This window comes from Chinchilla lanigera, unplaced genomic scaffold, assembly GCF_000276665.1.
Source record: "Chinchilla lanigera isolate Chin_1 unplaced genomic scaffold, ChiLan1.0 scaffold00002, whole genome shotgun sequence".
Classification (NCBI taxonomy): Eukaryota; Metazoa; Chordata; class Mammalia; order Rodentia; family Chinchillidae; genus Chinchilla; species Chinchilla lanigera.
This window is the reverse complement of record NW_004955403.1, coordinates 42,478,862-42,492,313: the sequence shown is the minus strand read 5'-3', so window position 1 is coordinate 42,492,313 and position 13,452 is coordinate 42,478,862. Positions and strand designations below refer to the sequence as shown.

Genomic DNA, 13,452 nt, shown 5'->3' with positions numbered 1-13,452 from the left:
AAAATTCCTAGACTTCAGTTTAAGCCTACCTAAATAGATGCTATCTTCCATTTCTGCCCAGTGGAGTATAATTGTTCTGTTCTAAGATAAACTAAAGAAGCCACTTTACAATAGAGACCTCTTCAAAAACTATTGATACTGTTCAGTAAAGGATTACTAATCAAGTTTTCATTTTTATAATGAGGTACCTGAGGCAGGCAACTTTACAAAGGAAGAGGTTTATGTTGGCTCATAGCTCTGAAGGCACATGGTATAAGCAGGATAGCAGCAACACTAGCAAAACCCCCTGTGGGCCACACCCTACCCTGTAGGCATATGTGTGTATCTTTATGTGATCTCTCTCCCTCTCCTTATCAGTCATGGGGGCTGTACCCTAATGTCCTAATCTAATTTCTTCCCAGAGTCCCCTGCCCCATGTCTAAGTATTATACCTGAATGCATTTCCACTCTCTTAATACCATTACCCTAAGATTTTGGAGTTTAAATTCCTCCATGGGTTTAAGGGGAAAACCATCTTCAAATCACACCAAAAGGTGGCAATTACTGTGGGATTTTACTTAGATCTGTGTTACATTTTAAAATTCTGTGCAGTTTTAGAGTAGTCTAAGAATGTCATCCTTTAAGCTTGGTTTTAAGTGAAAATATTAACAGACACAATATGCTCCAAGTACAATTATAGTGCCTCCAAAAGATGAGGTCTAAGTCACTCAGAATTAATAGCTACAGATTAGTCTTGTGTCTGTTATTCACCCATAGCAATTTGATAGACATGATGTAAGTGGAAGCCGAAACCATGAGGTAGTTGTGATCATACCAAGGAGTACTTATAGAATGAGAAAGGAAGAGGGCCAAGTGCAGAATGAATGTTTCAAGGGCAGGCTGAAGAGGAGATAGCCAAATAACGGCCAGAGAGAGAGGAGAGAAACGAGGATTAGATTGCAGGAAGAAACCAAGAAAGACTTTGAAGAATGGCTTAGATTTCTTCAGTTGCCATAAGATGAAAACCAAAAAAAATTTTTTGAGTTTTGCAATTAGAAGGTTAGTTTGCTGGTCTGTGTCAAGGCATTTTCAATAAAATGTGGAAATGGACTTTAGTTTACCTGGGTTTATGAGCAAACAAAATGAATACGTAAAAGTAGTTACTGTGAACTATTCACTCAGATATAAAGGAAAAGAGGTAACAGCTAGGAAATAAAGCAATATTCAGGAAGAACCATTACCTTGCAAGGATAATAAAGACCTCTTGTACCCTTTTAGCAAGGAAAAAATAGTTTTATTCCCAAACTATGTTATATGGTATAATAATACTCAGAAAACATTATAGTCTTCAACTTTTCCTTAATTAAAAAAGAAATAGGAAAAACAAGTAATCATATTAAGAAATTAAAATAAAACCAAAAAGCCCAAAGGAAAATTGGAAAGATTAAGATAAAAGCTCTAACTGTGAACCTACAATAGGAAAAAGGTGTATATACATGTCTAGGCTAATTTCTATGCCAACTCAATTTAATTTCTTGGCTAATTTCTATGCCAATCCAATTTCTATGCTAACATTAGATATGGTAGCAGATCAGTATACATGGAACAGAGGCTGCATATAAATTCTCTAAAGGCAATTTTGGCCCCAGTCATTTATCTCCCCTCCATTATTTATGCCCCTCAGATTCCTATTTGGAAAAGAAGTTGTTACCTTGGGTGAAGGGCCAGACTTGCAGGATTCTACAACAGTAAATCCTAAGGCCAGAGAGGGAATTTTGTAGTCAGGGTAAATCTACTTGATAGTTCTACTCTAATAAAACTTCCCTTGGAAAGAGATTCATGAATTTGGAGTACTAAATCATTGAAAGCAAAAAAAATAATCTATTCAAAAAAGAATAAGAAAGACCTCAAAATATTTGTATAAATTAATTGTAACCAAAGGAAAGCAGATACATATAAAGCTATTGGATTTATTTTAATATTTTCTTTTTATGTTCCTATATTCATCCTACCTCTCTAGAAAGCTGTCATTTTGTGTGTGTGTGTTTGTGTGTGTGTGTGTGTGTGTGTGTGTGCCGGGAATCAAATTCAGGGCCTGACACTGTGCTACTGAGCTATATCCCCAGCTCCATGGCTGTCATTTTCGACGACAGTTTTTATAAACACTGAAGCTTCTGAACTCTGAAGACTTGTTACAGTCCTAACGTAGAAACTCTCTCATCTGGCATTACACATTTGAGTAATCATTATATTGTTAGTGGCATGCACTTCATATTTTAGAGGCAAAACCTTTAGCTGTCCAAACTCATTGAGTGTGATCATTAAAGATCAAAGGCCTGTTTACTTTTTACTCAGTTTGACTTAAGGATAATGACCCATTTAAATTGCTTGATTTATGGATACTATTGATGAAAAGGAGGGAAGATATGGGGGACTGTAATTATTTTTCTGAAAACTTGTAAGACCGGACTGTAAAAAGAGAACAGATAGTGTTCCTTTAGACTTTCATTGCTGATTAGAAAGTGTCTATATGGGTGGGGGAGTGCAAGTGCGTGTGTGCATACGTGCGTGTGTTCTTTACAGGATAAATGCCAGTTTACTTACCTTCATATCTCCTTTTTGGTAAAATATAGGAAGAGGGGCCTTAAACTCTAGAAAACATCTCTTGTAAGTTTGTAGCACATGCAGCATATGGGTAGTATATTTACACCGTGTTGAGCCTCTTTTATTCTAATAAACCCAGGAGCTACGGGAAATAATAAAAATTCTAATTATTTCTGTTGAGATTTTTGTTAGTGTTGTTGTTTGAAAGAATGCCATAGAGAGGAATCTTTTTAAACTTGATGCATTGTGCAGTTTTTTTCCAAACATAACATTGCTTATAGACGATACCTTTCTTGTCATATAATTTTGCCTATATTTTTCACTGATTTATAATTGAATTAAGCTTTCTCTTGTTCATTAAATTATTTTCCATTTTTTGAACAGAAGAGCTAGAGAAATCATTTTAGTGTTCATTTTTTGCTTGATAATATTCACTCCCCAAAAGCAGTAGAAAAATGTTATGCTGCTAGAGCAAAAAATACAGTGGCACTGTTTCCATGGGCAAGATGATTCTGTTGGTATCTGTGAGCTTTTGCATTTGTCCATTTGACCTAGAAAGCAGAGCCACACTTTTGGACCCAACATATGCATGACAATCCTCCTTCTGCCTTAATTATTATATATTAGCTTTTGGTAAAATGTCCCTCAGTTATCTAGATTGTGAGATAGTTGTTTCAAACAACAGTTGTTTCAAACAACATGCTATTCTGTGGCATTTAGGGATTTGCAAAGTTTTATTCACCATTCAGTTCCCTTTTCTCATGTACTTGCATGGATTTCTCTAAAATGCTTTCCTGTAGTTACAGCTTTTAAAGAGAGAAGTTGAAATCTGATCCTCTTGTCTGTTTTCTTTGTATCAACCTGTAGGATGAATATAAGCCGGAGAAGGCCTTGTCTGAGGAGGACTTGAAAAATGCCGTGAGTGTGCACCACGCCCTGGCGTCCAAGGCCACGGACTATGAGAAGAAGCCAAATGTGTTTAAACTCAAAACTGCCGACTGGAGGGTCTTGCTTTTTCAAACACAGTATGTCTTTTTGCTTCGGTTCTTATTTGTGTTTAGTTTTTAGCTTCGTTGCTACCGTTTTGTACTAAGGAGTATAATCTGGCTCTGTAGGGAAAATTTTTTGAATTGGAGTCAGAGCCATAACTACCTGAGATGACTCACATAAACGTTAGGGACCTTGCTGCCATATGTCATTAGTATCCCTGTGACTTTAATTAGCTGCTTGTCATCCCTCGAACTCAGTTTGTTTATCAATAAAATGAGAGTTGTAGTAGACATGTTCTCTCACAAAATGAGTAATACAGGCGTGGATTTGAATCAGTATTTCCTAGCTCTCACAACACGTAATTTTTAACCTCTTTAATCCTTACCTTGTTGCTACTGTAGGTAGTAGTGTTTACCTCATATATATCTGGTGATGATTAAATGAGTTAAGTGTACAAAACACTTCACAGTGCTCTTGGTATGTGTATACTGTTCTGTAAGTATAAATTTTAAATTTTGTTCTAGTTTCCCTTCTGATTGCTAGTAACCTGTGACTGTACTAGGAAAACATGAAATCATATTGTGAACGTGGAAAGGGATACATTACCAGTTTCATAAGAGGTCTAAGAACAGCCTTCTGATTAGAAGTAGAGCATTCCACATGAGGGATTCTGGATTTGCGAAGTGAGAAGCTTTGGATTTTCAGAATAGAGCTTCGAAAAGCAGGAATTTCAGTAGAGGTCACACATAGTGTCCAGTAGACAGTGTTAAATCATTCGTGGCTTCAACTTGACTTCAAAATCTACTTTGTACTATCATCTGACCCCAGTTGATGCTAGGATTAAAATTTGACATTGAAAGTAGTAAATTCAAGCACACATGTGGTTGTTGATCAAGCAATGTGACATCAAAAAAATAAACGGGAACAACATCTGGTATTCTTTGGGTATTGAACTTTGAAGAGTATACAATTGCTGGCATCAGGTGATACAGGAAAACAAGTAGGGTTTTCTGAGTGTGGGAATAGGATATTTAACACCACAACGGGACTCATAGCTAGACTCATGGGTACAGTTATTAGGCATAAAGCGTCTTTCAGATGATTCTATTCTACATTATTTTTTAAGTCTAAAATACCCTGTTATAATACACAAGAAAGTCTAGTTTTCAGGTTGGATTGATGCAGAAGTCAGTCAGTTGAAATTGGAGTAATCACACTAGGGAGGCATATAAGGTACAGTGAGGCGTTGATCCGTACTATGGTCTCTTAGTGGGGTTTCTTCCAGTGTAATCAGTAAAGGAAATGATTTCAGATTTGGCTAACATTTTTTCATCTTTTCTTTATGACTGTATACATGATGAAAAATCTTTCTTGGTTCATGCCCATTTCTACCACTCATTTTTGAATTTATAAACATCTGTTAAAGGCTATCCTTTCATATATAATGACACATAAGTTAACAATATGATTATGACATTGATTTCCACCTCCTCTAAGGTGGATTTTAGCAGTCTTTCCTAGGCTATACTTTATATATCATAAATTTTCACTTGTTTTTGAAAGAAACAGTTAATGCTCATATTGTTTGATCAATTTTGCATGTCTATATCTGGTAATCTGAGCAACTACTTTGAAGATAACAATATGCAATATAATAACTGTACTTAATTTCCTATCATATTGTTTTAAAATTCTGTATCATTTTTGTCATTTTTTAAAATTCTCTTTGAAGTAAATAAATAAATATATATATGCTTCTGTGATTTTTAATGAACTTACAAATGATATAGCCATCACCACAATCCGGTCTTGGAACACTCCCAATATTCCAGAGAAATCCCTGTTCCTATTTTACATTCACTCCCCATTCTCATCTGCAGCCCCACACATGCAGTACTGTACTTTTTTGATTCTTTATTGCATGTCCTGCACATTTCATGTAAATGGAATCATATAATATGTAATCTTTTATACCTGGCTTCTGTCACCTCACATAAGTTTTGGGCATTCATCCATGCTGCAGTACTTCATCATTTTATTGAATCTATCCTATTGTATAGATTTACTACAATTTGTTTATCCATTCGCTAGTTGTTGGGCATTTGGATTTCATTTCCACGTTTTGATCCTTAGAAATAAGGATGACATAACTATTGACATACACATGCTTATATACTATTAAGCATATAATATACTATATACATAATAATAGTATATAGTAGTTATATACTATTATTTTCCTGGTGTACCTACATAGGAATAGAAATGCTGAGGTGTATGATAAATTTATAGTTAACTTTCGAAGAAACTATCAAACTGTTTTCCAAAGTGGATATAGCCTTTTGTATTCTCTTTATTAATCTCTGCCTCAGTTGAATTCCAAAATAAAATTATGTGATTAGAAGAGATGAGTCCATGTTTAGCTAGTTTTTAACCTAACCTAGTATCAAACAGAAAGTCCTTCTGTATATTAAGGGGATAATCAGTATTAGACTCTGATGATCATAGGTTCCCGAGCCTTGTACTTCCTCAGTGATCACTATGGAGAATGTTGATCCCCAGTGAAGTTTTGCTGGGGATGTGGTGGGCAAAGTATGATGTGCGTGGATGTGGAAATTTGCTAACATAAATGTCTATATTTCTCACAGGAGTCCAGAGGAAATGCAGGGGTGGATAAACAAAATCAACTGTGTCGCCGCCGTATTTTCTGCCCCTCCGTTTCCAGCAGCCATTGGTTCTCAAAAGAAGTTTAGCCGCCCACTTCTGCCTGCTACTACAACAAAGCTATCTCAGGTGTGTCATCTTATTAGTATTTGGACTAATTATTAGTACATTTTAGTACTAATTATTAGTAATATTAGTATAATATAGTATAATTAGTACTAATTATTAGTACTATTACTAGTATTTGTACTAATAAGATTGTAATCTTATTAGTATTTATATTTGAGTAGTACTCTATATTTTGAGGGCAGATAAAAGCTTTGCTGTGTAGGACCACATTATATAAGTTGGGCAAAATGTAATATGCTGGACTCTGTACTTCAGTAGTATTTGCCTGTTTTTTGTTTGGCTTTGGTTTTTTAACAACTCTTAATTTTCCATTAAGTGGCTAATGCTAAGATAATATCCAAGCAAGCATTTCATTCATTCATGTATTCATTCATTCATTCAGTTCATTTTATTAAGTGTTGATCATATTTGGTGGTAGGAGTATAAAAACACCTTAAGGATCCCCTCTGTGCAGTGTGGTGGGCAAGGGCCTCCCCTACTCAGGCAGAACTGAGTAGAACATTTAAAAGATATTTTACTACTGAAAGTGATAAGACAGTTTAGAAAGCAATATGTAAAACCAAGCATGTGATGGAGAATGGGTTTCAAAAGGAATGAAGTTTTTGACTCAGCCTGGCGAGCCTGTTTGGGATAGGTGACCTCCCTGAGAGCAGAGCCTCTTGGGAGATATCTGTGCTGATCACAGCAAGGGGCCAGCAGATCCTGAAATACGGGTCCGGAGACACCCCTGATTTCTCGACTCCCGTGCAAACTAGTTCTCTTTAGTCTGATCGCTCTTGCCTTAGCCATTCTTGACATTTTGGCTTGGATCATTCTTTTTGTAGAAGACTCTCCTATGCCCTGTAGGATGTTGACAAATACCCCAGTTTCTACTTAGCAGATACCAACGACTCCCCACCACACACACACATGCAGTTGTCGCCACCCAAAATGGCTCCAAACATTGCCAAATATCTTCTGAGGTCAAAGCCCAGCCCCTGCTATTGAGGACCCCTGTCTTAGCTCAGGAGTAGTTCTGCATCTGAGACTGTCTGTCTTGCCTTTCAACTCACCCACAGCCAGGCCATGATCCCTAAACACCAAAACCTCTTGGATATTTCAGTTTACAAAATTTATAACGGTGTGAGTACCCTGCTGGAGAAAAAGATAAAACAGGGCTGGCAAAAAAATTTAACATTCAATTAAAAGATTGTTTGGTACTTTTGAGACACGTTATTCATCACCCTGTCATTTCTGAGCTTTTCTTTAATTTATTCTTGTCTTCTGTCCAAAACATATTAGCCTCAATTATTAAAATTGATTATTGTCAGCACAGCACAGCTCTTTCGGAACAACTCACTGTGTAGGAGTCTGCTTCTCAAGTTGTTTTTAATGGCAATGCAGCCGGAACACATTTTTCTTCTCCTGCTGGGGGTGGACAGACAAGTTTGGAAATTCTGGGATTTTTCCTCTTTCTGACGTTCACGGCCCCCCACCTATTTAGGACCTCCTTCTATACCCACCAAAGCAGTTACTTCCAAACATGAGTATACGTATGAATTATCTGGGAACTTGTATAAAATCCCCATTTCCCAGGCCTGGCAGGCAGTTTGGATCCAGGCAGGTGCCAGGAAACACGTATCTCTCTCGCACACCCGGGGGACCACCCCCTAGCAGTACAGGTGGCACTGAGATACGTGCACTAGGACAGTCTCTGAGGTCCTTCATGCCTGATCTTGAACCTCACCAAGTCACTGTTCCTAACAGGTATCTACTTAGCTCTGTTTTCTTCCTTGAGTTCCAGCCACTGCCCTGTAAAAACGTGACCAAATGGATAATCACTAGATACTAAATATTATCTCTTCGGGTCCAGGCTGTAGGATGAACACAGGTCAGAAACAAAGGGGAGTGCTGTGGGGTCTTCTCACACTAAAGTGCCCTCCATCCCTCTCTCTCCCCTGGGGTTTACCCCAGACAGTGACCATAACCATCTCCCAGTGCCTAAGGAATTCACTAAAAATCTCTTGAACTCATAAACAAAGTACAGTTACAAGATGCAAGAGTGTTTTGTGTAAAACACAAATCATATCTCATTGCTGATTGTAAACATTCTCCCCAGTGGATCATCTGGCCTAAGGTAGATACACTCCACTTTGGAATAAACTGATCCGTGGCCCCTTTGGGTCTCTCTGACTTTAATCTTTCCTGCCTCTAATTCTTTCACAGTTCTGGCTAAAATGTGGTCCAACTGTGTCCCTTATCTTTCTGACTCACTTTCATCAGTAGGTTGTAGTCTAGACTCCTTGGCGTTGCCATAAACAGTGATCACACTTTTCCAGGGGAGATAGATGGATTATCCATTTCTGTGTTTAATTCACATTGGGGCAGTGATGGTGAACTTACGGCATGCGTGCCACAGTGGGCTGTTCATAATCATTGAAAGCTGTAAGAGGTTCGCCTTCGCTTCAATCAGTGTCCAATAAAACAATTAACTGAATCATGTAGAAGTCACTGCTTAAGCTCTTTAAGGTGTCTTAAATGTGAAATAATAATGCAAAATCTTTCCAGGGATGGTTCTAGCAATAGCCCTACTCAAACTGACTCAAGGCAGATGTTCTTTATTGTATAGGGCTCCAAGTTCAGCAGTTACTCTGATAAATGGGATTCCTGATTACTAGAAATGTCATCATCTTATAAATTGTGTCTCCTTTAAGACAGTCCAGAGAAAGCCACTTGATCTTGCTGCTCTTTACTTTCACTTTCTGTTTTCTTGTAGTGCTAAGCATTAAACACAGGGAGTGCTAAACTGCCTCCGCCCTCCATTATTAAAATGTTTGTTTGTTTTAATCTTGAGCAGGTCTTGCTAAGGTAGCCTTGAATTTGTGGTTTTCCCACCTCAGCCTCTTCAATAGCTACATGCACCACCAAACCCAACTATTATTTAATTCTGTTTACTGAGCAATGTATCAGATACTCTACTCAGTATGGTGGGCATTAGAAAGACAAAGCAATTGTGTTAACTCATGGTAGTGAACCTTTTAGAGCTTTCAGTGATAACAGGTAGTCCACTGCAGCCTGTGCGCCACAGATTCACACCACTGTTTAGCTCTTACTTTTGAGAGCTTTACATGTTAATGCAGACCAGAAGGTATATCTGCTTCTCATCCAGTTAGCATTGTGCTAGACACTGGAGGGTTAAAGGTAGGGTTACATGATCCTCTTTGCCTTCAAAGAGTTTATAATCAGTAAAGGAAGTAAAATGAATGCATAGATGAGAGTATGTTTGTAATAAGCAAGTTGTAGAGACATCCAGCTTCTGTAGGAACACAGAAAAAAAGTGTTGTGAGGTCTGGAGTACCTAATGCCAGTTGGATTGGCACTTGGAGCAAGGCATGTAGGCCTGAGTGCAGCCTGACCCTGCGAGAACTGCGGAGAGAAGGCATGTTAGGCAGGATGGAGTTTATGAAGAAGTCTGAAAGCCTTGAAATGCAGTGTTTTGTTTTTGTTTGCTGTGCTGGGGATTAAAACCATCTAGATACATCCTGGTCCTCCATGCCTCCCTCCCTCCCTACTTCCTTTTTGAGACAGATTTTTGCCAAGTTGCTAAATTGTCCAGACTATCTTGCAGTCCTCCTGGCTCAGCCTCCAGTAGTGCTAGGATTTTAGGCGTGTGCCATGGTGCCTGGCGAAATACAGTGTGTTCAAGTTTGTGCTTTCAACAGCCCGTTGGCTCTGGGAAGGTTGTTCTGAAGTGAGTTTATAAATAAAGGTTGGGCGAACGGGCCTGCTGCCCTAGCAAGTACTTGAACTCTCTGCGTCTCTATTCTTCCAAGATGAAGAGTTCAAAAGGGACAAGAGTCCAGCTCTCTTTAGGAGTCTTAGAGTGCTCTGTGACCCAGTTGGGTAAGAAGGAAATTGATGGTGACACTGTGGCCGTTCCATGTTCTTGCCCCCAGCACATGCAGAGTGGCTGATGCACGGCAGGTGTGCAAAGGGCTTGTGGCAGGTGAATGTCTTCTCCCACCTGGCGCCTCCTACCCTCTCTCAGGGCTTCCTCCCTCCCACTTCTCTTGTCCTTTCTTCTCTGCAGCTGTGTGTTGTCTCTGCCTTTTGTTTTTATGGCTTTTCTTTCATTTTTCTCTCCTTGAGAAGTGCTGAGTCTTAGGGTTGGTATAAAAGGTAGAGAGCTGGTGTCATAGCCTGGGCCTGCGCTGTATCTCAGGACAGGAGAGCTCCGCTACAGTTCCACCCTGACCACCACAGGCTCTGGAGCAGCCGCGTTGCCTATCCCCATCGAGATGAAATTAGACTATGAAAATTGAGTTCATTAAAAATCCAAAAGCAGATCTAGCATGTGTTCCAGGTATCTCACCTCTGGATATATAAAGGAAATGAAATCATACCAGTGATACCTGTGTGTCCATGTTTTTTATGGTGCTACTGTTCACAGTCACTAAGGTGTAAACTCAACTATGGGCCCATTGTCCATGCATGAATGGATCCAGAAAATGTAGTGCTTGATATGCAGTGGAATATTATTAAGCCATAAAGAAGAAGGAAATTCTGTCATTTTGGCAGCATTCATGGAACTGGAGGACATTATATTAAATGAAATGAGCCAGACAGTAAGACAAGTGTCACATGTCCTGTCATATGTGCGAGTTTAAAAACATCAACCTGAATGGAGATTAGTAATCACTAGAGGTTAGGAGGAGGGAGAGATGGTGACTAAAAGAAGAATGTATTTGGTCAGTGATACTGCTTTCATGTGTTGAAATACCACACTGAAATCACATTTATATGTAGAGGCAATGCATGCTAATCAAACGTAAAATAAAGCCAGCACTGTTGGTGGTGTGCACCTATAAACCCAGCTACTTGGGAGGCTGAGTCAGGAGGATCATTTAAGCAGAGGGGTTCAAGCCCACCCTGGCCAATTTAGCAAGGCCCTGTTTGAAAAACAAATAAAGTTAAATTTGAGAAAAGAGAAAATAGAAATTTCCCTCAAATCACTGTGTAAGTAGGAAAAAATAAATCTATTTAAAATTTCAGTTGACAAATTATAATTGTATGTATTTGTGGCTTACAGTATGATGTTTTGAAATATGTATACTTTCTGGAATGATCAAATCAAGCTAATTAATATCTGTCACTTCACATACTCATGTTTAGTGGTGAGAAATAGGAAATTTAGCAATTTTGAAATACACATTTTTACTAACTATAGTCACCATGATATACGGTATTCTCAGCCTTATTCTAACTGAAATGTGGGTTCTTTGGAAATATCTCCCCAAGCCCTTTGACCCTCAGCCTTTAAAACATCCATTCTACTCTCTACTTCTATCAGTATTATTTTTGTTTTAAGATTTCACATACACGGCTGGGGATGTAGCTCAGTGGCAGAGTACTTGCCTACCAGGCACAAGGCTGAGTCCAATCCCCAGTACCACAAAAAATAAAAAAAAAAAAAAGATTTCTCATATAAGTGAAATCATACAGTATTTGTCTTCCTATTCCTAGCCTCTTTCACTCAACATGCCCTCACCTAGGCTTGCACATGCTGCCGCACATGACGGGATGTGCTTCTTTTTTAAGGCTGATGTCCATTGTATATATTAGCACATGTCCGCTATGAATGGATGTGTTCGTGGTCACTTGAGCTACATTGATATCTTAGCTATTGTGAATAATGTTGCAGTGACTGTGAAGTACATATGTCTTTTTGAGACGTTAATTTCATTTTCTTTAGATATCTACCTAGAATTGAGCTCCTCTCTGAGTCATATGGTAATTGTGTTTTTAGTTTTTTAAGGAACCTCCTTATTGTTTTTTTTGAGTGTGTGTCTGCATTCATTTACGCTCCTACCAGTATGGATTCTCTTTTCTTCCTATCTTTGCCAACACTTATATCTTTACAGAATGGCCCGTCTGGCAGGTGTGAGGCATTGATAATGCCCTCATGACTTCAATTTGCATTTCCCTGATGGTTAAGAATGTTATGCTTTTTTTTCATTCTGCTTTAAACTGGGAAGTAATAATTTAACAGTGATACTGAAATATTATACACAGAAAAATTTGTTATAATATCAACAGATTTAAATTTGTAGGACCTTTGATAATATATATAATGACACTGTACCTAAAAGAAAAGTTGTTGGCCAGTTGTTTGTCTTTCGAAAGATGTCCATTCAGATCTACTCTTAGTCTGTCTCTGCTACTATAACTAAATATTGCAGACTGGGTAATTTATAAAGAACAAAAATTAATTTCTCACACTTCTTAAGGCTGGAAGCCAAAGGCAATGGTGGGTTCACTGATGAAGACACCAGCTCTGCTTTCCAGATGGTACAGTATTGCTGCATTCTCTGCAGAGGACAAATACGTCTTCACACAGATAAAGGTGGAAGGGTTAAAAGAGGCCCAGGCTACTTTCTTCTACTGTTTTCTAATGCATTAATCCATTCCTGAGACTGCAGCCCTATGACCTAATGATCTCCCCAAATGCCCCACAGAATAAAGTTTCAACAGAAATTTTAGAGAGGGCACATTCAAACCATACCAGGGTCCTTTGCCCCTTTTTCTATAAGGTTATATATTTTCTTACCGTTAAATTAAATTCCTCGTATGTTTTGGATTTTAGGCCCTTATCTGAAAAAAACTGAAGTCTCAGGAAACATCTCAAACTTTTCTTTTAGGTACAGTGTCATTATATATATTATCAAAGGCCCTACGAATTTAAATCTGTTGATATTATAACAGAAATTTTTTGTGTCTAATCCTTCAGTATCACTTTTAAATTATTACTTCCCGGTTTAAAGCGGAATTCATGAGTTCATACCATTTCCTTTCTCTATGCTCTTTCTTTAAATATTGTCAGATGCATTTCTCTGCCTCCTCTGAAATCTTTTGTTAGTATCGTCTCATCTTGAGGGATGCACTCATGCATCTCTGAAGAAATGCAGAAACGCAGACAAAATGGAGGGAATTCTATTTGGTCTTTCTTTGTTGTGCTATTGCAAATTTAGCTGTCCCGAGTCTGAAAAGACCACTTATCTTTTTTTTTTTTTTTTTTTTTTGGTTTTTCTCCGGTACCGGGAACCGAAC

At 38.2% G+C, this 13,452-nt stretch overlaps 1 protein-coding gene across 2 annotated transcripts in view; it reads left to right on the top strand.

Annotated features, from left to right (window-relative positions):
- Psd3 (pleckstrin and Sec7 domain containing 3) overlaps positions 1–13,452 on the top strand; it is a 500,607-nt gene that overhangs the window by 451,001 nt on the left and 36,154 nt on the right. For both annotated transcript variants that reach the window (XM_005373608.2, XM_005373613.2), the window contains 2 exons: positions 3,451–3,608; positions 6,222–6,366. In XM_005373608.2, coding sequence (XP_005373665.1) covers positions 3,451–3,608; positions 6,222–6,366 — 303 coding nt within the window. The remainder of the gene's footprint in view (positions 1–3,450; positions 3,609–6,221; positions 6,367–13,452) is intronic.